The sequence below is a fragment of the Sander lucioperca genome, chromosome 6 (assembly GCF_008315115.2).
Source record: "Sander lucioperca isolate FBNREF2018 chromosome 6, SLUC_FBN_1.2, whole genome shotgun sequence".
Classification (NCBI taxonomy): domain Eukaryota; kingdom Metazoa; phylum Chordata; class Actinopteri; order Perciformes; family Percidae; genus Sander; species Sander lucioperca.
Genome location: NC_050178.1, coordinates 5147339 through 5171304, shown reverse-complemented (window position 1 = coordinate 5171304; position 23966 = coordinate 5147339). Strand labels below are relative to the sequence as shown.

The 23966-nt window shown below is 39.3% G+C and overlaps 2 protein-coding genes across 2 annotated transcripts in view; one reads left to right on the top strand and one right to left on the bottom strand.

The window, feature by feature from the left end:
• Positions 1–1063: 1063 nt before the first annotated feature.
• Positions 1064–13065, bottom strand: LOC116051312 (macrophage-stimulating protein receptor-like). Its single transcript, XM_031301627.2, has 21 exons — positions 12881–13065; positions 10806–12116; positions 9332–9508; positions 8984–9103; positions 8344–8514; positions 8050–8216; positions 7462–7591; positions 7194–7330; positions 6874–7050; positions 6623–6722; positions 6158–6388; positions 5891–6037; positions 5613–5781; positions 5383–5472; positions 4715–4921; positions 4474–4554; positions 4188–4369; positions 3959–4068; positions 2996–3161; positions 2772–2908; positions 1064–2552 (listed from the first exon to the last, which is right to left on the bottom strand). The coding sequence occupies exons 2-21, from the start codon at positions 12009–12011 to the stop codon at positions 2321–2323; spliced, it is 4137 nt and encodes a 1378-aa protein (XP_031157487.1). The 5' UTR covers positions 12012–12116; positions 12881–13065; the 3' UTR covers positions 1064–2320.
• A 2821-nt stretch (positions 13066–15886) lies between these two features.
• uba7 (ubiquitin-like modifier activating enzyme 7) overlaps positions 15887–23966 on the top strand; it is a 37484-nt gene continuing 29404 nt past the window's right edge. The window contains exons 1-15 of the mRNA XM_031301502.2: positions 15887–16140; positions 16329–16497; positions 17418–17552; positions 17910–18016; positions 18112–18202; positions 19011–19143; positions 19326–19423; positions 19504–19653; positions 19815–19979; positions 20152–20256; positions 20364–20444; positions 20888–21043; positions 21531–21696; positions 21843–22039; positions 22974–23038. Coding sequence (XP_031157362.1) covers positions 16094–16140; positions 16329–16497; positions 17418–17552; positions 17910–18016; positions 18112–18202; positions 19011–19143; positions 19326–19423; positions 19504–19653; positions 19815–19979; positions 20152–20256; positions 20364–20444; positions 20888–21043; positions 21531–21696; positions 21843–22039; positions 22974–23038 — 1865 coding nt within the window. The 5' untranslated portion in view covers positions 15887–16093. The remainder of the gene's footprint in view (positions 16141–16328; positions 16498–17417; positions 17553–17909; positions 18017–18111; positions 18203–19010; positions 19144–19325; positions 19424–19503; positions 19654–19814; positions 19980–20151; positions 20257–20363; positions 20445–20887; positions 21044–21530; positions 21697–21842; positions 22040–22973; positions 23039–23966) is intronic.

The window sequence follows — 23966 nt, the reverse complement described above, 5'->3', positions numbered from 1 at the left end:
AACAAAAGGAATTTTAGACCAGACACGTTAGGGATCTGCTTTCAGCTTGTTTCAGTGCAGCTATCCCCCCTCACTGCATTTGGATGGAGTAGTGTGTGTGTGTGTGTGTGTGTGTGTGTGTGTGTGTGTGTGTGTGTGTGTGTGTGTGTGTGTGTGTGTGTGTGTGTATGTGTGTGTTTGCCAGCTGGGGGGGGAGGAGCATTTACTGTATGGTGCTTCTCAATAGTCAGTTTTGCACTTGCGGAGATAATTGTATGTCTGTTGTGGCTTCTTTTTCTTCTTTTCTAAAGTCCAAGAAAATAACCCTGGTGATGTCATCTGGGTTATTTAGGCTAATGCTCAATTTATATCAAATTGGAGTTACTGTATGTACCACTTTCAGCCTTTAAATAATGTTCATATGTTACCTTTCACCACTGTGGGTTAATGTGCAGCTCATACGGTTTATATATAGACTAACCCTTTCTTTCCCACTCCTCACCTCCTCTTCATCATGTGCAGTCTACAAATACTAAAATATCTGAATTAAGTCAGTGGTAGCCATATTTCTTTGTAGCCCTGTACTGTAACTGACCAATAACAATTTAAACACATTACATCCTGTGGTTGCTTTTGCATTCCTTAAATAAAAGCAAATATTGAATGCAATTGTTGTTTACAGCAAAAACATATCCATCATTGTGGCTTTCGGTTTGGTCTCTAGCTGCATACATCCCCTCATTTTCAAATCCAGAACCTCTACCTGAACACAACCAGAGCTCGTCATTATTACTGCCACCTTTTCAGTACCTGAAGGCAAGGGATACAAATTTTTTTTTTAGATACATAAATTATTCATAGAGAGTATTACAAATGCTAGATACACAGATTAGGCAGGCAGAAGCATGCAGTTTTCATTCTGGTTGAGATAACATAATTCAGACCTCTAACAGTGTTTTTCCTCTCATCCGCCTGGCAGAGAAAAAGCCTCAGACCTGTGTCATTGGCTTTTATGATACACTTTCATGAAGAACTTCTCTCATTGTAGTGATCTGCATTTTTTAACAATAACAGTTACAAATACAATGTTAGGTGAGTTTATTTTAGGTAGAAATGTATTGTTTGCTAATCAGGAACTTTTTTCTTAGTATTAATTCAGCATAAGGCTAGGAAAAACAAGTCTAGGGAAACATTTATTTTGTTGACACGCTTTACAAACAAGTATGCACAATCAACAATTTGTCTGTTCAAAAACATAGTTTACAGTGCAACATACAGCTAAGAAACATCAGCTCTATCTTGGTAGTAAGAAGAGAAAATGCAGCAATGACAAAAATCAAGTATACTAGAACCAAATCTATTACCCCTGGTATAAATCTTGTAAGTCAACATAAACTAGGTTATTGGTTAACCGTACTGCATTGTCAGTGTAAAAATAGAAAAATCAGTGCATAACTTTTAAAATCCCTTGGATCGTGTAATTTGCTGGAAAGAATGGTATGCTATGTTGATTGAGTTGAAAGATAGATTTTTTTTTTCCAGATGAATATAGTTGTACTGTTTGTGTAGCACCTTTGTGTTGAGCTGCTGTAGTGCAGCAGACATCACTGCAGCAGCAATTGATGCTTAAGGAGGAGGCATTGGTTGCCCTCTAGTGATGATGAAAGGGACTGGATGTGTTTAGCCTAAATAGATATTTGAACAGCATGGACAGCGTAATGTATAATTCATAGGTGCAGAGCTTTTGGCAGAGTGTCAATGGCTCTAAATCTGAGAAGATTGAGTTATTCTGCATCCAGTATGATGATTTCACATTTACATGTCCCGTTGTATTTAGTCTACATTCTATAGCCGGAACATTGTGTAAAAAATCCATCAAATGTTGACCCTTGAGCACATATCAGCATTTATAGAGCCTGTGTCTAACAGTCTAATGGCTTAGAGAAATATTTCTATAACAGCATATATTCTCATGTAGCCACACATCCTATTCTACAAGTCTGAGAACAAAAGCACATTTTACATTCATTTTGTCACACTTGTGCTTCAGATGTGTAAAAAAACATTTAAGTCAATCTACATGATGTCTCTATTTTGTTACAAAAAAATGTAACAAGGATGGGGTACTTGAAGCATGATTTTGTCTCAGCTCCAGTAAGACTTTATACAGTGTCTTTTAAATCAGTAGCCAAACCTTCCATGTACTCAGGTTTGTAGACATGATCAACAATGTATGTGATGCACGAATGGTTCCAGGCTAACTTGTGCCTTTTCTTGTATGCTGTCCAACTTTAATCCAGATCCTGGGCTCCTATCAGAGAGTCTTAAGAACTTTGCACCCTCAGCTGGCGGCATGACTGTCTGTGTCCAAGTCTGAGCTCTCAGCCTCATCTGCAGATCCAGTCAGGGACGGGTATGGCCGTGGCTGATCTAAGTTGACATAGTTAACCTTCAGATTGATGTAGTGCTCTCCTTCCAGAGAGGACAGGATGTTTTGTACATCTGTAACCAGGCTATTGAAGCCAGGTCTGAACTCAGGCTCCGGGTCCCAACATGTCAGTATGATAGAATAGCTGTGGAATAAATCAATGAGTAAATTAGTAAGTACGTGAGTAAATATGTAAACAATTAAGTGAACTATTGAATGTGAGCCTAGAAATACTATATATTAAACTGATATAAAACTGATTTATATTCACAGATAACTAAGTCTCTTGAAGAAACTCAAATGATAAGATACTGCAGCAGTCGTGATATTTATTTATTTATAGGGTTCCAGGTATGAGTCTTACAGAGTATCAGGGCAAAACTGTGGCTGGGCAAGCCGGCGTCCCTTCAACAAGTAGTGTGTGATGTCATAGGGGTCCACATTTGGATATGGGTTAGCACCTCTGGTCAACAGCTCCCACATTAAGATGCCATATGACCACTGGGAAACAGATGAGCAATATATTGTAGATACATACATGATGGTTGTAACAAGCACACTTTAGTGGACTGGATAAAGCATACTTACCACATCAGACTTAGTAGTGAACTTTTGTGTTTGCAGGCTTTCGAGGGCCATCCACTTCACTGGCAGCTTTACCCGTTTGTGATCTTGAATGCTGTAGTATTCCTTGTCATAGATGTCCCTTGCCATGCCAAAGTCAGCCACCTTTACTGTGTAGGTTTCATCCAGCCTGAAAACAGAATGCATCTTAAGAAAACATTATCTTACGGATAGTTCCTGTTAAGATTACACATCTCCAGACTCAAGGTGTGCTCAAGAGGAGCCAGGTGAACTTTAATTTACACCAATTTGAAAAATCAGTTTTGATGAGCAGTGATGGTCCCATTAGCTGGGATGCAGAAATAGTGAAATAAAAGTGAGAGTGGTATCAGTCGTATTATGTAATTCTCTCCAAGAAAGCAAAAATATGTTTTCCCAAAATCTTGCACTATTCCTTTAATATGTATGTGCAAATAAACAGATCACAAAAAACAGAAATAGTATACCTCCAGTGTCTCAAATATGTATCCCAAGAGGCCTTCAGAGGGCCAGGGTAGTCTGTCTTGCTTTGACAGATTTTTAAAAAGATTTTATGAATATCCTTTCACACTTTTTATTTGGTGTGATCACTGGAGCAAGCTTTTCTTTCTTTATTCATTAAATGGAAAATACTTGAAAAAGAAAAGTTTAATTATGTTGTTGTATGAAAAATACAAGATGCAATAGTAATCAAGGTATATTTACTGTCCTTTTTTGGGTTTTCCTAACTTTGTGAAGTTATTCTTAAGGATTCATAAATGTATGCTGTAGTTAACCATATAAGTGGACCACAATGTAGCATGTGTTGCTTATATTAAACCAATAAAGATGTTCCACAACTTAATTCCACCTTTATAATATATCACCTAGATAATGCGTAAACTCGTGTGACAATGTGTCTCTACTGACATGTCACGGGCCAGTAATCAGTGTAGGATTCACACTCACATGCAGTTACGTGCAGCCAGGTCTCTGTGGACAAATTTTTTCTGGGCTAAATACTCCATCCCCTTGGCAACCTGAAGCCCAAAGCCTATCAGGTCTTTAACTGTTGGGTTCTGTGGAGGACAAAGAATTATCAAATAGAGCTGACCCACCAAAACGCCCATGGTCTGAGCTATGAAAAATATTCATGACATGACCCTACTGGTCCGGAACCTTTCATTGCATAATTTACCCTTTTCTCAGAGCGGATGAAATGACGCACATCCCCATGTTTCATATACGGTAGAACCACCAGAGGGAGCCCTTCTTTAGGCAGCATGATGCCCAGCAGTGACAATATGTTGGGGTGGTGGAAACCTTTCATGATGATGCCTTCTCTGAGGAACTGATCCACCTCCCCCAAATCTGTGATCCCTGTTAATACAAAACATACTATCATACAAACTCTTCCAACAGCCATGAGCTCATAGAGGCTAACACTGATTTAATTTATTATTTAAAAAAAGGTATTCACATACTGTTTAATGATTTAACCGCACAGTGGGTCTCTTTCTTGTTGCAGTCTATCAGATATCCATGATAAACTGTCCCAAAGTGGCCTGCATAAGAAGACAATTAATTATTGGGAATTATTAATAAAATAATAAAATCTATGTTCTGTTCTGTATAGATGGATGACAATAAATTATCTCTTATCTTATCTTAAAATATTCAAAGACAAGAACAAAACAAACAAACATTATAAGACCGGGGGCTTACCTTTGCCGATAATCTGGCTATCCTCAATTCGGAGCATCTCAGCAGGGATCAGGACATCTTTGACCTCTTCAAGAAGCTCAGAATTTAGACTGACCATTGAGATATTGTCTTGTGGCATTAGAGGAATGGACAGATCATGGTTGGCAGCATACAATAAACCTTGGAAAGCCATTCCTCCGGACCCTGATGTTTGACTGGCCAGATCCACTGTAGCACACAAGGAACCACACCATGAAGTTGTTGTACTTAAAAGGCCATTACATCTTTCGTTACCACCCTTACCAAACATACCTTACAGTGTGTGATACAATCTTCACTAACAGACAAATGTAAAATGTTGTGACCAATTACTCCAGTTTGTTTGTTTGAAATAATTACAATCTATGAATATGTTACTCTTTATTGGTCAGATAGTTCTTTATCCTGTTACCCTCGTCTTTGGTGACAGACTTTTAGAAATTAAATCAATCTGTTCCATTATATTTTTACATGTATCTATTGATTTAGCAGTCTCTTTATTTATGATTTATAAAATATTTGCATTTAAAAAGGTTGTACTTCCTAGGGCTGCTGATGATGAAGCAGAAAGGGAAGGAAATAAATAGGTAGACAAATTGATTAACAGTTAATATGGATTATGAATGAATGAATGAACTTGGATGTCTCACCTCGTCTGTAGTCACCTGTTGGGACAAAATCAGGACCTCTGCCCATGCGGTTCCATGAAAGCACTGTTGACTGAGGATTCTCTACATTTGCTGAAAGGATACATATGATAAATGAAAATCACTGAACAATAAACTATGAAAATATACATTACTACATAGTAGTATAGTGCAACTCCTGTTTACCAATTATTATCACGGTTGGAAGTGTTCTAGATTCAAGATTTCCTCACCTCTCTTTTTCTTCCTTAAATGGATCATCACAAGTAATGCAAGGCCAGCACCTACTACCAGTGCAGCAATGATGCCCAGGACGATGCCCACAATCACAGTGTTGTTGTTGTTGTTGTTGTCATTGTTGACTACAGTACCCACAGCATGAACTTCCCCATTCACAGAAACCTACAGTAGTGGAAGAGATTATGGCTCTCGTTAAAATACATTTAATTTAGTATACATTTCTATAAATTATTCAGATTAGGGTTGATGATTTAAAAGCAGACTCTCTCACCTTGACAGGCAATCCTTCTCGGGGAATTTTCAGGCCTTTAGGAATCCTGCAGGTCAGCTCGTTTAACAGAACCTTGGCATTGCAGTTCACACCCCCAATGGTCATTGTGATGTTCATACATGTGCTTACTGTGTTCAGTTTGCTATGCTGTCAATTTTTTGGAAAAAAGACAAAAATGCACATATATTAATACTTTTAATACAACAAAATGTGTTACATAAATAGAGGTGGGGAAAAAACGTTCTAGTGTAAGAAGTGTAAACATACATGCAGTGAAACTTCTGTCTCTCCTGGTTTTAGAGGTAATTCATTGTCATCATTTTCAAAGGGAATGATTTTAATATTATGGTGGTAGTCAAAGCGTCTCTTCCAGAGGTTACTTTTCCCATCCATGTGAATAAAAATCTCTCCTGTGTCAGACTTTTCTTCTGGCATTTCCTCTGGAAAAGCAGGGGCCCAGCACTCCATATATGTGGAATTTGTTGTGCCGCTGCAGACCTTAAGTGAAATAAACACATGATGTATTGTTTGAAATCACAACTACTGTAACAGTTTGGCATAATAGGAAAGCAATATTCAGCTTAAGAAGGAGTATGACAGACTGGCCTTCCATTGCCAAAATTCACAGTTTAATGACCTGGTTTGAATTGAACTGAAATGAAAGTAGTTTAATTGAATAATGTACTGTGTCTGTAAAGACTTACAAAGGGTAAAATCAAAGTGTTAACGTACCCGTTCAAGAGATTGAAGGTTGAGATTTTTGGAAGTGTACTGAACCACAGTTTTGTGGGCAGAGTCAAGATTCTGACCTTCTATCACGAGCTTGGAGCCACTGTTAGACATTATGAGTAAGTTATTAATAACATTGACGTGTTTTATGTGCAAACACTGTTTGTCTTATTATGATTAGGCATTTTTAGAGTAATATCATTTAATTTGGATTCCATTAATAAGACCAGTAGAGACTGGGATCAGTGTCCTACTTTTGGAAACTGCAATGAGGATGTACAGAGGTTATAACAGGGTCTTTCTTGTAGAAGAACATCTTAGGGGTCGTCACTGGAAAGTTGTCAATGACGATTTTCACAGGTACCCTCCCAACACCTGCTGCAGCTGCTGTGTGGCAGACGATTGAAGAAGTCCCAATTCCTTCAGTAACACTGAAAAAAAGAGAGATAACAGTCACCAAATGCGTACAATACTTAACACCCTTAATTTGAAAGAGATATCTGAACACAGTGGAAATTATGTTGTTCACCATAGTAATGTGTTAGCATAAGAAGTAGTCTTCTGTGTTGCTCACCTTTGAATGTTGCACTTTTTGTCAGCAAAGAAGACATCTCTCTGTATCCCAGAATTAAGGTATCTGCCTGTCAGTGTAACCATTGTTCCTCCAAACACAGGTCCATAGTCAGGCTTGATTTCTGTTATGCTTGGCTCCTGGTTATACAGAGGTGAAATATTTCATATGCACTAAATGTTACACAAAATGTCATACATTGCATTTATGTAAATAAAGACCATATACAGAACTCAATTTAAAACTGTTTCAAATGGATAAAAGTTCTCACCACAAAAGAGAAGCCAGGCATCTGAGCTGTGCCTTCAATTGAGTAGTGGCCCTTCACTTCCCCCTCGTGCACTTCCAGAGTGATGTTGAGGTCCGGGTTTGGTGTGAATTCCTGAATCTTGCATACCAGGCTGTAAGAACACAAAGAATTACGTGTCTATGAATTCTATAGCTGAAGATTGTCAGCCAGAAATGACCAGCAGAAAATATGGCAATGAGACAAAACATTTCCACACTATTAACAAAATGTTTCAATAATTTTGTTTTGGAAAATAAAAATGCCACTTTATGTTAAGACTAGCGAGCTACACCACACACATACATTTTAAGGAATCGAAAAACATTCCAAATCTAATAACCAAATAACAAGTGACAGGTCTGGGACTCAGGAGGAGAGGTTTATAAGAACTATGTTATATCAAAATCCTCATTAGGAACTTTGGGAGACAAAATAGATCCATGTCTCTTGTTTTGGATCCATTTTTAACATTACTCTTCCCCAGTTAACTTGTTGGCTTGTGGCTACCAGTGCACAGTACTTCCTATTTATATGGTACTGTCTGGCATTGTGTGCATTTGTGCTACTTACACTTCACAACTGCTCTTTTCAGGCAGGATAGTACACAAGGTCCCAGAGCCCACTGTGATGATGTGGGTTTTGCCGCTGATGATGGCGGGTGGCAGTGGAGACTGAAACTCCCAGCCACACAATGTCACCTCTGTCTCAGCACCAGCAGGTGCCATTTTAGGGAAGAACTGCAGAGATAAGGAGGTTATGATCCAGATCAATCAGCGTCTCAGTACAATCAGTGGGACCATTTATGACTTATGGTGTTTAAATGTCATGCAGTGGCTAATCAGTTACACCTAGCAACAGATCTACCTCTGTTATGACAGGTGTGCATGAGTCTTTGTTCCACTTTGAGGCACAGTCACGCTGCCTCAAGCAGATTCCTGAACACCAGCCGCAGTTCATGAAGCGTGGAGCCATCAAACACTTGGAGCATGTCATAAAATGGGCACACCCTGGTCCTGCAGAGGGCACCCTGAACATCTTGTTCATAGAAAGAGGAAGCGAGGGTGGGGTAAGCCAGATGTAACAGAGAAAAACAGTCAAAAGGTAAGCAGCTCGACATCATAAAAAAATCTCACCCTCTTCTACAGGTCAACCCACTGTTCCTCAGAGAGGCATATTGGATTTATACAATGTACTTTTTGTACTTTATCTTAGTAACTTTAAGATGTTCTTTTGTACCTAATGTGATTATAGTGCATGGGGTGTACCACCATTGGATCCATTATCCAATAGATTTGAAATCCTGTTCAACCAATTATTCAATGACAATTGTACACCTATTCTAGGTTGACCATGTACTGTATGTGTTTGCCTTATGTCTTTGTCCTTTGACTATGATGAAGACACAGTAGTGTTGAACGAGTTGGTCTGTTTGCACTCTTATAGGCTCCCAGTTTCTTTTTCCCCCATTAAAAGACAAGCAGTACTTGCAGTAGACAAATTGTACCTTATTTCCCACTGCAAAGAGAAGTAAATCGTTTGAGTACACCTCTGCTGTCCTGGACACTTTGGTTCCTCCAAGAGAATAGTTGGCAAAAACAATAGTCTTGTACGAAGTAAGAATCACCTAAACCACACAAAAACAGAGATAATGTCACAAGGATTAATATACACCTGTGTGTGGCTGACAGACTCAGATTCAAATGTTTAGTTTAGACATTTGAAATAATGTTAATTGTGAGTACTGAACAAGATACTTCTATATTTGGTATAAAACATTAAAACTGCAGAGGCTGGCACTGGCACACCACATAATAACTACTATTTTATCCAGCATAGCGTAGCATATTGCTACCTGCAGTATCCGGCCATCTGAGGTACCAAAGTGGCCCAGCGTGTGATTCCCAATAGTGGTGACCAGGACAGCGGTGAAAAGGACATCTCTCATCTGCCTGTTGAAGAGGTCTAGTCTGTAGTACGGCTTTGACACCAGAGTGGGTTTGGCACTGCAAGTGTCATTGTCTTCAGAGCTCTGTGCAAACAGGACAAACAAATACAGAACAAGGGTGTTTGTTTTTAGTCAGCCAGTTCATTCATAAATCTATCTACCTCTGTCAGCATCAGTCTCCCTCTGACCACATAGAAACATGCATATGCTTGTGCTTGAGAGGAAGAGAGATAGAGAGACCATCTTAATTTATCCTTTTAAGAAGGAAGTGCTCCTAGCCTCCAGTCATAACAGCTGTGAGAGTAACACATTCATAAAACAGCAGTAACTCCAGCTCTATATGTTGACTTGGTGACTGTTTCTCTTATCTATTGTACTGAAACTGGACTGTCTGACTGACTTTCCCAACATTGATCTTTTCATTCACTTGTATTTCAGCATCTGGAGCTTGAATACATACAGTATTTACATTTGTATTATATTGTACATACCAGTTTTAAGACACATTTATAAGTGTTTAGACCATCATTTATTGACTGAGTAAAAGAGAGATTCTTTGCTCCCTACCCCTCACTTCTTCAATAATATACCTATTTCCTAATAACTTTTGAGTAAAAACCAGAAACAGCCTAACACCGTCCCTCCTCTTGAAATTCAACCTTTTTATCAGCAGGATTTACTACTTGTGTTTGCTGGCACACATTCCTGTAGGTGTACACATGACTGTGAGAGCTCAAAGGACACCATTTGAACTCCACAAAAGGGAAAAGACCACACCTTTATTATTTTGTTGAGCACCGCAGCCAAATGCTCTATTCAATAAAGGTGGTTGGGGAATAAATCTCGCCTGTTATTTTAAGTTCAGATTTAACCCACCAAGTCGACTTTACCTTCTGATACTTTTCTACTCTGGTAGCTTATCAATTAAGAAAAAATGCAGCAACCAGATAAATTCAACTTAGTGCAGCCTTATCATTTAGCCTTTTATCTTACTGAAACAGTTTTCATATCAAATCTCTGTACTGTAAACACAGAGTGAAACTTAACAGAGTAGAGAAACGGTGTGGCAATGTACTGGTCACATTACTGACTCATCCACCCCTCCCAGTTCATCTGGCCCTGCTCTTTAACACACCTTCATAAGAGTTGCCACAGCCATACACTATTCCAGTAGTCAAGATTTACTTTAAACTATCCCTCATTGCTCAAGACAATATAAAACTGTAAGCTTAATGATAAACTACACTGTTCCATTCATAGGTGACTTTATTACACAGTGTTTGTCTGAATATGTCACTTCCCGTCTGGTCGTGTGGGGACCTTTGCACGGTTTCTCTGCTCTGACGACAATCGGGCATAATTAAAAAAAAAAGTTACTCACTTCATGTGGGCAGCCCTCACATGGCTGGAAGTGACAGAGACCTCTGGACAGCTGCTCTGGACCTGACTTGCAGCAGGCCTCCACACCTTTATCAATCGCATGGTTTACTTTACTCAAAGGGAAGGCACACAGGGTGGAGTGTTTTTTAGGTTCACCACGCTCATTCACCTCTGCAAACACCCCATACAGAATGTCTTCTGTCTCTGTCACCCTCAGCTCATCTGCTAAGTCCTTCCCCGCTCGCCCAAAGTATGCCGCTTGTAGCCCATTATACACAATGTCCTTGAAATCCTCTCTCCGTCTCCTTCTGCGCTTTGGTTCGTACCTGCACTCCAGGACCACCTCTCTGTACATCCACACCTCTGGGATTAATATCGGCTGTCGTCCCAGGCGAGTCTGAAAAGCTGAATTGTTCTTGAATGGATTTTCTCTCTGCAGGGACAGGAAGTAAACATACTCTGTGGTGGAGAAGCTGTAGATGTAATCAATCGTGTAAGAGTCCCGTAGACTGGGGAGCACTGTCAGGCCATCCATGACCATATGAAAGCCATCTTCAGTTGAAAGTGGCCTCAGGACTGATATTGACCTCCTTGGATACCTCTGTGCCACTTCGTTATTGACGGAGGCCGCAACAAAGAAGAGCGTTATGGCTGCCTCTTCAACAATGGTGACTTTAGTGCCAAGTGGGCTAGCCAGACAGTCTGGACAGTTGGTTGGAGAGTTTTGCCCTTTTTTGTATAAACATTTAGGGATAGGCTCTGGAGTTCCAACTTCAATGTAGTGACAGATCCCATGCTGAGTACTCCCACAAATGTACAAGGAGGGATTGGGATATGTAGAAAAATCCAAAAGCAGAACCTCATTGTCCGTTTCCACCGGATCCCCGGGATCTATTTCTATGTCACACACCCGACAGGTTTCACAGTCAGGACTGCCTACAGGTCCAGTTTTCACTTCCCATATTTTTTCCATAGCATCGTTAACTGCCTCTATTACATTCTGGCATGCAACATACACCTCTTGCTGATTCTCCTCCTGGTTCACAGCTATGTTCTGTATAGGTTTGTCTGTTTGGAAGTGGGGGAGGGAGTATTTTACAGTGAAATCCACTAGCCTGCGTGGAGTAGAAGCACATGTGTGCTGTCCTGAGGCAGTTTGGGTTTGTATCCATATGCATACTGTCAGCAAGGCGGCCCAAGTGACCATCTCCACGTCACAGTCCACCGTGATTAAGTGCTACCTATGAGATACTTTCCTCAAAGAATAAGATACCTTCCTCAAAGAGAACATTCTGGAGAACCTGAAGGAGCTCTGTGAGGGAAAACACAGAAGGAATGTTGAAATTTAACAGTGAGCGGTAACATTTGATTCTCAACAGAGATCTGCTGCTTTTGAAGTGGAGGTGGATAATGTCAACATTTTGGCTTGTTTAAACTGAGAAATGCAGCATGAGGAACTGAGGAAAGAGGTAAAAGTATCAGCTGCTGTTGTTTTGTCTTTGAACCAAATAATTAAGCAATTTTGTGTCAGATAATTTAGACTTGATATGCAGAGATATGTCATAGCGGTGAAACTTATTGAGATAAAAAGCAAGTGGAAAAATAAGTTGTTGGTAGAGTCGAGATTAAATCTACTGTGGGCAAGACGTGACTTGCTGGAACATGTGGAGCAACTATGGAAATGGCCAGGCCTCCAGAGCCATACACAGAATAACACAGAGTAATAACTAATATGGTCAAAATGTTTAAAATACCTAAATTAATGCAGGCCTATTCATACAATGCAAATTATTCAGTAGGTTAGTAATCCTGTAGGCTACCACAATTCTAATACACCATTATGTAATGGACAACTATTTTAAAAGTTTCAGAACAGAGAAGAACATTCACTAAGCATTAAAGTCAGCATGACTATAATAAATTGTAGCTGTTAAAATTAGGCAAACATCTCCTGTGCAGGTAGGCGATCGATTGTGAATTATGATATAGTTTTCAGTCATTCATTAACGTGGACCAACAGCTAGTTTAGACATCTTCCATACAAATACAGGCCTGTATACAAATAAATCATCTTACCTCGCTTTGAAAAGTGGGGATGTGGCTGTGATTTGTCCAACAATCTCTAAACGTGAATTCTTTACGAGATAGATTTCTTGTGTTGGTTAAGCTCCACTCGCTAACCTGCAGCAGCGGACTCACCTGACAGCACCGGAGTCCCACTGTCACAGAGTTTACACTGATACTGAACTACAGCAAGGCTTTGAGATAAAATATCAGTCTATAGATCAAAACAGGATCTTACACTCGCCTCCAAAATAAAAGCGCGCCAGGACGAAGCCCTCATGTTGGGAGTGATGATTAATGATTCGTGTATTGCTTTCCTAAGAGGGGACATTCACCACACAGCAAGTCTGAAAGGGAGGAAACTGATAAATTAGCTTATTTTAAATAATACAACACACTAAGAAATTATGGAAATACCATTGGCACGCTTTATACGTTTTTGCATTACAATTGAAAACATGATTTGTTGATATAACAAGCCTATGTAATAGAAAACAAGTCTATAGAATAATTTATACAATAACATAATGTATGCTTGAACAATTAAACACACAAAGCATTAAATAAGATCTAATAAGAGCCAATTAATTCACATTGCCCCCATACTCTTTCATTGCATTGCCTAACTTGTATAAATTGGATAGTTGTTTTTGTTTTGTTTTTTTACTTTTGCAACATGATTTGTAATAGCCTACCACTTCTTTCATATTCTACAATTGTATCTAGGCATATCCTAATGTATTAGTCCCATTCAGGAAACATGTTCTGGAGTAAGCGATTCAAGACTTATTTTGAAGGTTGAAGACCGGAAATGCTATCGTCATTCTGAGGTGTTTGATTCTGATATTCCTCAAGTGGGTGCTGGCCTGTCAAACCGCGCCCGCAACAAGGAAGTATAAAATAATTGCGAAATCTGACCACTTCAAAAATATCCTCATCGTTTCCTTCCAAGAGTCATCATCATATATCATCAACTGAAGCTCCCCTCCAGTCAGGCGTCTGTGTCACATAGTGGAAAAACTTTCTTAACATTTAAAAAAACATTCTGATACCGTGCAGGCCTGTAGGATTTCTGCCAAAACTGCATTGCTTTCAGATGATGGAATGAAGTTACTCTTCAAATATGGCAACTCCAGCCAGGAAGTTATGAAAGGAATTTCTTCCCTCTCCAGTCAGACCACCTCAATGTGACCTTTAACAGAAATAAATACTATTGACATAAAGGAGAAATTAAATAAATTGACTCATGGCAATTGAACCGTAACATAAAATTAAGTTATTCATTATACAATTCCCAAATAGAACTGTTCTCATTGGCATAATGAAGCATTATGAATCCAAAAGTTAAACAACTACCACTGAATCCAAAGTTTATAATCACAGATTGAAAGTCTGCATGCCATTTTCATCTAAAACTAAATGTACTTAAAGACCCTGACACACCAACCCGATAATCGGCCGTTGGACAGTCTGGCGAGGACAGTTCTGTCGTCCGTTGGAGGAGCCGTCGGCCTTCATTTTGGCCGACCTGACTTGCTGGGTCGGAGGTCGGGCAGTCGGACTCAATGACCAATCTGATTGGTGGAGTTCTAGCCCTTTACTAGCGAATCAGTGCACTTATGTTAGCGTGACGAACGGCTCTCAAAATCTGACGAAAATCTTTTAAACTGACCTTTGTTGATCTGAAATGAAGCCAGATTCAACAACTGCATGACCTATTTCTCGCTTAAAATGTTTTCAGAAACACGTTTCGGTGAACTATCTTCGCAAAATATGAGGTCGTATTCTGAATGAGCCACGATTATGCTCGGTTGTAAAATCCGGGAGCAGCCAGACCCACGTGACACGTTCATGCATGTGAATATTAAATCTGATTGCAGGTTCCTCTTTTTACTCATTTACACACCACAAGGAGAGTGGTTTGCCATCTTCTTACCGCCTCTATTTGATACGTAATGCTGAATCATTTCTCATCACTCCTAACTAAGCATGCCCTACTTTCTTCTGGAGTTTTTTTTGTGACTCCTTCAGATTGTTGAAATGAATGACAAAGACATTAAGCAATACTAGGGTGTGTCATTGTTATTGTCACCATGGAAATGTTAAAGATAACCTCCAGACATGTTTTAAGACCTATAAAAAATACTCTGCTTTGAATAATAATTTGTATCTGTGACACAGTGGTGGTGAGATTCCCTGCACCACCCACCTTGTCCTTGTGCTTGTCTATATACATTTCCACATTTATCTTACACATTGCTCTAGTTATTTTCATATTTTATTCATTTTCAGTTTGACAGTGTATTAGCACACACTGTAAATAAATACGCTCTCGTTGGAATTCAAGAAGTCTGCCTTCCTATCCTTTTATGACCCTCTGGCTACACTACATGACAGAATCTGACATGGGTTTTCCACCAAAAAAAGTTGGATTAACTTAATTTTCCGAAACCTACATCTACTCCTTCTCCCTCATTGAAACATTCTTAATCTATTACTATGTACTTCACTGAAAAGTCCCTCTTCAGTGTAGTATAAGAGTATTTCACAACACTTGTGTAGCTAAGTTGCATATTGGGCAATGATTGGCTTCCAAATTTGTCTCAAATCCTGCTTGTGTCTGACTTAAGGTGAGCATAGAGAAACTTTCCCCCTTCAGCAGATACATTTGAAAAAACATCCTTCTATTGTCAAACTCTGTATAGTCTGGTCTCAATCATTCTGCGCTGTAAGGTAACCATAGTAAAGTAACAATAAGCACAATACAAGATCCTATCAAAGACCAATTTGTAAAAATGTCTGAAAAGGGGGATTTGACAGCCGGTGTTACCTGAAAATAACAACACAATGTATTTTAATTTAGATCTATAGAGAGTTTCCACGATGAGCGAATAAATAAACTTAATTTTACTCTCAAATCGTCCAGTTCTGTTTTAGGTCCTTCCAACATTCATTCAATGTAAGCACAACTCGATAAACAGTCCCGAGTCGCCCCCTAGTGGCCAGGCTACAACATATTTTTTGGCAAAACAACAAGTCAAAGAATCTTCTGAAACGAAAGTGAAATACTTTCCTTTAAACTGCTGTCATCTCATAATTTGACGCACCCGGTTTTCATTCTGTTCCTGGTTTCACCTGTGCGGCTGTTGTAGTCAAGTGTTAGTCCAGCTGATCCCCCACTTTAAACTAGTCATCTCATATTGTTGGAGAGACTGCGAGTGCAACATGACAGAAAAAGGTGAAATTGATGAAGGATTCTACTCCAGACAGCTGTGAGTACCACCGACCGACCGACCGACCGACACACACACACACACACACACACACACACACACACACACACACACACACACACACACACACACACACACACACACACACACACACACACACACACTCAATTACATTTAACTATGTAGACTGCAGGCCTAGAGATCCACTTGTTCTTTTACCTGCACAGGTATGTTCTGGGTCACGAGGCGATGCACCGGATGGGCACAGTCAACGTCCTCATTGCAGGCATGCGTGGTCTTGGGGTAGAAATAGCCAAAAATGTGATCCTGTCCGGAGTGAAGTCTGTCACCGTCCAGGATGAATGCCAGGCAGTGTGGACCGACCTGTCATCCCAGGTAGTCTACTAAGCCTGTGGTGTTGATCTGTTAAAATAGGATTAAATAAATAAATGAAGCTTTGAGGAGATATATCAGATGTAACTCATAGACTATGATTTAATTAAACGACTTCCTGTTAGAGCAATCACAACTTGCCAAACCTGCCAAGTGTAATTATCCTCTTACGATTGCTTAAGCATTATTTTGAAAACAGGGACCGGTTTTTCAAAACACTACACACAATTAGCACAACCACACACCCAATTAGCAGAACACCTCAGACCCTTTGCAAAATGAAACACTCTTGCAAAAACTATACACTAATTTATAAAAAACCTATTTTGTTACCATATAAAACACAGACGTTCCATATGACTTAATTCAGTTTGAACCAGTACACACTGCTGTTGCTAACCTAAAACACTTTTAGCAATTCTACTTCTCAGTGATTAGAGTACTGTAAATGAAGTACACAGAGAAAGTACAAATATACAATAAGTTCATCAAACACTACACAAGATCAATGCTGCAGACTGAGGAAAATATAATGTATTTGTCTCCATATACCCAAATCAGTCAACATGGAGAATCACAACAAAACATGTCCCAGTTTTCATGCTACTACAGTAGTGTGCATAACACTGTTAGCTCAGCAAACAACAGACAAACATAAAATACTGTATCCAGTACAGGTTACAATTACAGTAAAAAAATAACAAAAATATCTAAATAAAACTGAAAATACAGTACAGAAAATACTAGACTTACCTGCTGTATTTTTATAGTGCTTAAACCTGATTGATGTGTCTACAATTAAGCAATCATGTGTTTGCACACCTGATAAAGCCTGTGTTATAAATCAGGTGGACCTTGCATGTCTTTGGACTGTGAAAGGAAATATGCACATTTGTTAATCTGCAATTTCATTTTCCCACCAGTTTTTCCTGAAGGAGTCCCATCTTGGTCAGAACCGTGCCACATGTTCCCTACAACAGCTGTCTGCCTTAAACCCACATGTACGTGTGTTGGCCCACCCTGGACCACTGGATGAGGACCTGATTCTGCAATTTCAGGTACTTAACTTCAGGTGCATAAAGGCTTTTTTCCACATACACAAAAACTTTTGACTACCTAGTTTAACATTCTTAAAATTACATCTAGTCCTTCCCCCTCATTTTGGAAACAAGATGTCTCCTAACTATATCAAAGTATGTTCTCAATGTATGTGCCCTGGAGGTTTCAAGTTCCCAAGTCACACTTCTGTGTAAGTGGACCATAGTTGACTTGTAAACTAGTTGCAATGTCCCAAAATCCTGCTCTTACTTGCACGTCTTAAACTCAGATTTAAGGTAAGCACAGAAAAACAACAACAGTAACAACAACACAGTAAAAAACACTTTTCTGAGTGGAAGGGAACTGTCATTTTTCAGGTGGTGGTCCTCACTGACTCTTCACTGGATGATCAGAAGTGTTTTGGTGAGCTCTGCCATTCAAATGGAATCAAGTTTATTGTAGCAGACACCAAAGGACTGTGTGGGTAAGTGGGCAAGACAAACTGTCAAAAAAATTAAGATTGAATTTATTTAATAATGCATTGAAGAAAGAAGTGAAAACCTTGTGGTTCATTTGCAGTCAGTTGTTCTGTGACTTTGGGGAGGAGTTTGAGGTCTTGGACCAGGATGGAGAGATGCCGGCATCAGCGATGATACAAAGTGTCTCTAAGGTAATAGCTTCCATTTGTTTTATGTTACTGGCTTATCCTGCTAATAGTTGTGTTGGGTGACATTCACACCTGTGGGCTAGGCCTGCATGATAAATCGTTATAAAATCGCGATCTCGATTCATCCCTGTTCGCGATTTAATTTTTAAATGACTTCGATTTTTTTTTTCTCCTTCAGTTAATTTATTGAAAGCATTTGACATTGACATTGACATGTTTTAATTATATTAAGACATGTTCAAGGAGTTCAGATAGAGCTTGTATCAAGGCCATATTTAGTTCAATGTGTTATATGTCACTATTTTTGGTAGCTTACTGTACTTAAACGGCCAGTATGTACTTTATTTTCTTTATTCATTGAAGCCTCTATGTTTACAGGCTTGTGGTGATGCACAATGTGCTATAAGTGCCAAAATAAATCTATGTTTGGTACTGCCAATTTGTTTTATTTTGTCATGGTTCATGTGTGCAATAAACACTACACTTCGTGAGAAAAAAATCGTGGCAGAGAATCGTGATATCAATTCTAAGCAAAAAATTGTGATTCATATTTTTCCCCGAATCGTGCAGGCCTACTGTGGGCATTTTAGAGTTGGCAGTTCAACCTGCATGTCTTTGGACTGTGAAAGGAAATATGCACAGGAAGAACATACAAACTCCACACAAAAGGCCTGTCTGATTATGAATGATGAATGTTAATAATTCCAAATGTCTTTTACAGGTTTTCTAACAGTGAAATTGAGCTTACTTGAATATTATTACTAGAACATGTCTTTCAAATTTGAAGGTTGTCAACATGACTTTATTTCAGGCGAATCCTGGAGTGGTGTTCTGCACAGATGACAGGAAGCATGGATTTTCAGATGGCTCTAAAGTTTTCTTCTCTCAGGTCCAAGGCATGACGGAGCTCAACAGCATCAGCCCTGTGGAGATCAAAGTCCGTGGTTAGTGTTACTTTGTTTCTTCACAATTTCTTTTCTCAACTGCTCACAGTTGCAACACACAGTGTAGTGATGAGCCCCAGCCCTTCACATGACACTCAACATTTTCAACCAAGAAAATGTAATAGTTGTGATGAGAACGTTATCTCACTTATCTGTATGCCATTTGTCACCTCTATAACCAGACTCATACTCCTTCAGCATTGGTGACACTTCAGCCTTTTCTACGTATGAACGGGGTGGAGTAGTGACCGAGGTGAAACAGCCCTGCATGCTAACATTTGTAAGTATCCGCGACCGCGCTTTACTTAATTTTTTGCTTTTGTAAAAGTGTACCCTTTAATAAAATAAGTACAATTGCAGAAACCACTGAGTGAGGCTTTATTGGACTATCAGCTGCTGAAAATGAATGATTATGGAAAAATATCGAGGCACAAGACCCTGCACTTGGCTTTCCAAGCCCTACATGGCTTTGTAAAGAAAGAACAGCGACTCCCTCGTCCTCGGTCTCAGGTCAGTGAAGGTTACAACCAGTATTCATTTCATTTTTCAAAACAGGTTCTATTATCAGTAAAAAATAAAACAAATTAATCTTGATTTGGTGTGGTGGTATGATCATTAAAGCAATGTACAGGATTGTTTCCACTCACTTCTTCATTACTAATCCCACACAGTCAGATGCAGATGCCCTGCTTGCCATAGTGGGAGAGCTTAATACAGTCACACAGCTGGAACAACTGGATGAAGCTGCTGTGAGAAGCCTTTCCTACACAGCCCAGGGTGACTTGGCTCCTATCAATGCTTTCATTGGAGGCCTTGCAGCTCAAGAAGTTATTAAGGTGAGGTCAAAGGTCAATGTTTGTAACATTAGTTTCATATCTCAGTTTTGTTATGGTGTATAACACAGCTATTGTTACACTGTGTATATTAATTATGCATTACTTAGCACGTACTGTGTGGTGTATATAGCTGACTGCACTTTGCTCTGTGATCTCTATAATGTTCCTGCAGGCGTGTAGTAGGAAATTTACGCCTCTTCAGCAGTGGTTATATTTTGATGCACTGGAGTGCCTCCCTGAAGATGAGGACCACCTGGCAGAGTGCTCCTTTTCAGGAGTATGTTAAGATATTCCTCAATTTGAACCAGTCACATATATCAATCAGGAACATTTGATCAGACTTCGGGTGCAAATTTCACCATTTTTTGTTTTCCTCTCTGGCAGAAAGGTACAAGGTATGATGGACAGATTGCCGTGTTTGGGTCAGCGTTCCAGGAGAAGCTTGAAATGCAGAAGTATTTCCTGGTGAGAGCAGGTTTGATGTTTGTCCAATAGGGGGCACACTCTGCACTGGAATGCAGAAGCTCCATTTGTGTTTTTTTTGTCTGGTGTTAATGATGATGGCACATGCAGGAAACGGCTGTGATACTGGCGGCATTTCCTGCCAGTGCTGACCTTTTGTGCAGGGGCCGTTCAACAGTGCCAAACCCTTTCTCTGTTTCCTTTGAGAATGTTATTTTTACTGTTGTTTACTGGCTGTATGTGTGTGTTACTGAGAGAGAGAGTGCATGCATGTGTTTCTTTTATCACCCTAAAAATTCCAAACAAAGTATCAGTGAGAAAGTATCAACAACAAATTATCTTTTTTTGTTATCTGTAAAACATAGCTTTCATTTGTTGACATACACTTGCACTGCATGAGCTAATATACATTTAGTGTGACACAGTCTCTACTGTCATGTTTCAAGGTTGGAGCAGGTGCCATCGGCTGTGAGCTTCTTAAAAACTTTGCCCTCATTGGGCTCAGTGCTGGAGAAGAAGGGCACATCACCGTGACAGACATGGACTTCATAGAAAAATCCAACTTGAACCGACAGTTCCTATTCAGGTCTCAGGATATTGGGGTGAGAAAACACAAAACCTCACACTCTGTAAGGGAAAATCTCACATGCCATCATAGCTCACTGGTTCTTGTTAGACATTAAGAGGACGGGTCATAGGGCTTTACTGTCCAGGTGAAGGTATTTTGACTGTCTCAGATAGCTTGCAGTGTAGTTTAGTAATATATCAGATAGTTGATCTCTTATGTCTGTTTAAACAACTACCAGTGTCTAAACAACTTACGCAACACATAGTTGAGTGGAGTATGTTGATGAAAAAAATCCTCAACTGCACTGAAATTCTGGACAGACAAAATTGTTAATTCTATTGTTTTTTTATATAATAAAAGAGCAGTGAGACACTCAGAGGATAGTGTACAGTAGTAAACATATTAATTATTTAAAGACGAAGGATGGTTCTATAGGTGTTAGATTGTCTGACTTTACCAACATTGCTCACATACATTATCTCCCAGACACACCATCCATTTGCTCACTTGTCCATAAACAGAAACCAAAATCGGACGTTGCAGCCAAAGCAGTGAGAGAGATGAACCCAAGGATGAAAATCACCGCTCACCAGAATCGTCTGGACGCTGACAGTGAAGGAGTGTATGATTACAACTTCTTCAAAGGTCTCAACGGAGTGGCTGCAGCCCTTGACAATGTGGAAGCCAGTGAGAGCACTTACTCTGTCTTCATTACCATTATTATATTAAGTTCTCATTACCACATTGATTATACTGGAGCATTACAGAACATTTAAATAAAAATGCTTGTAAAGAAGATGTTTAAGCATTTAACCCATCTTTTTGCTGCCCAGGGGTCTATCTCGATGGACGCTGCATTCAACATCAGAAACCATTACTGGAGGGAGGAACTTTAGGATGTCAGGGTCATACTCTGGCAGTGGTGCCTCACCTGACAGAGTCTTATGGCCCGGGCACATCAAGTTCTAATGAAGCCATCCCACTGTGCACTCTCAAGAACTTTCCTCACCGCATTGAGCACACCCTGCAGGTACGATGTAAACTTCTTATTAAGTCTAATTAAGCTTTAAGTTTATAAGTTTGAGTTTAACATATTGATTTACCTAATTTTGCTTGAAAACCTACTCCGAATGACCAAAAAAATAAAATAGGCCTTACTAAATCTGATAGTACTTTATAGTGCTGTTTCATTGAACTGCATTATATGGAAAGGTGTTTCTAATATTTTTTATCCACATCATTTACATAGAGGGGCAAAACATTAGAAACAGATCTTTAATGCAGTACAGCACTAGAACCTCATTAAGAGTCTAACCATGCGGTTCTGTGAGAATGCAATTAGAAACAGCGGTGTTTTGAGCTAAATGCTAAACTCGCCAAGCTAACCTGCTTATTATGACAATGCTAACATGCTGATGTTTAGCAGGTTTACCATTCTATTGTTCACCATTTTAGTTTAGCATGTTAGTATGCTAAAATAGCTAATAAGCACTAAACACAAAGTATAGTTGAGGGTAATGGAAATGTCATTAGTCTTGCAGGTATTTGGTCATAGATCAGGATTCAAAGATCACCAAAGTTATCCTTATTCATCCTTAAGGGAACATTAATGCACGTACAAAATTGAGTTGCAATCCAAACACTAGTTGTCAAGACATTTCACTAAAAAAACAAAAGTGTCAACCTCATGGTGGTGCTAGAGGAAAAGTCATGGGATCCCCAAATTCAGTAGGATTCACGATCTGGGCACTATGAATGTGTTTACCAAATTGCATGGCAATCCATCTGATAGTAGTTGAGATATTTATGTCTGGACCAAAGTGGTGGAACCACCGACAGACGGAACGGCATTGCCATTCAAACAGCATACAGGGTTTTCTGGTCACACAGTGTGTTATTATGCAGTATAAAAAGTCACTATTATACTGACTGTATTATCTGTACAAACATTACAATTCATTTAGTGGGCCAGAGACCAGTTTGAAGGACTGTTCAAACAAACACCTGAAAATGTGAATCTCTTCCTGAGGTAAGATATGATGTCATCCTAATGTGATTTACCTTTTTCCACAACAAGTGTTGCCTCCAACAAACATGAGAACTTACATTCATCAATCTGCTGCCAGTCTGCTGGCACTTAATGACCACTACTTGCTCATTTTACAATGCTTCTCTGCTCTCCTACAAAGCATTCCAACAAAATTACGAAAGTTAATGAAGTGCTTCTAGCTCATTATTTTGTTTTATAAACAGGAAAACATGTGGTTGGCTTTTAGCTGTAAACCCCTAGTAAAAAATTACATAAACAGTCTGTCTTGCAACGTCTGTACTCTGTAATGTATGTTTCACAGCAACACTATGTTCTCCAAATAATAGATACAGTCTCTCAACTAATTAGAGGCTTTCTGGTTTAGAAACATCTACTGAATAAGAAAGTAGATTAGATTAATGCAGAAGAAAGTACTACATCATGTCAAAGGGCTTTGTCAGTGACTGTACTGCTAATATCTTATTTATTTGAGATGTAACTCCATGTTATTTATCATGTAATTTATAAGTTGTGAGACTGAAATGACCTAATTATAATGTAACAGCACATCAGTGACAAACCTTGTCTGAGCTTTGAGCCTCTGAGCCCCCCTAATCCAGCCAGTTTGTTTTGGTGAGATTTGATGTAATCCCCCTTATTGTAAAACACTCGCACACTTTCTCATGTCTTTAAACAAGAGAAAGAAGCAGAAATGGTGCTCGTTGATCCACACAGCCATTAAAGTTTCTGACATTACACAGTTGTGTAGAAATAAGAACATGTACTGTGCGTTTCTTCGGAGGCCTCTTTGTTGTGAAGTCATGGAAAACCTTTCTGGACATTTTCATGAGGCAGGTCAGCTACATGTTGTAGTTCAGTAAATGTTAAGTCCTGGTTAATGAGGTTATGGAAAGGAACAGTCACATTT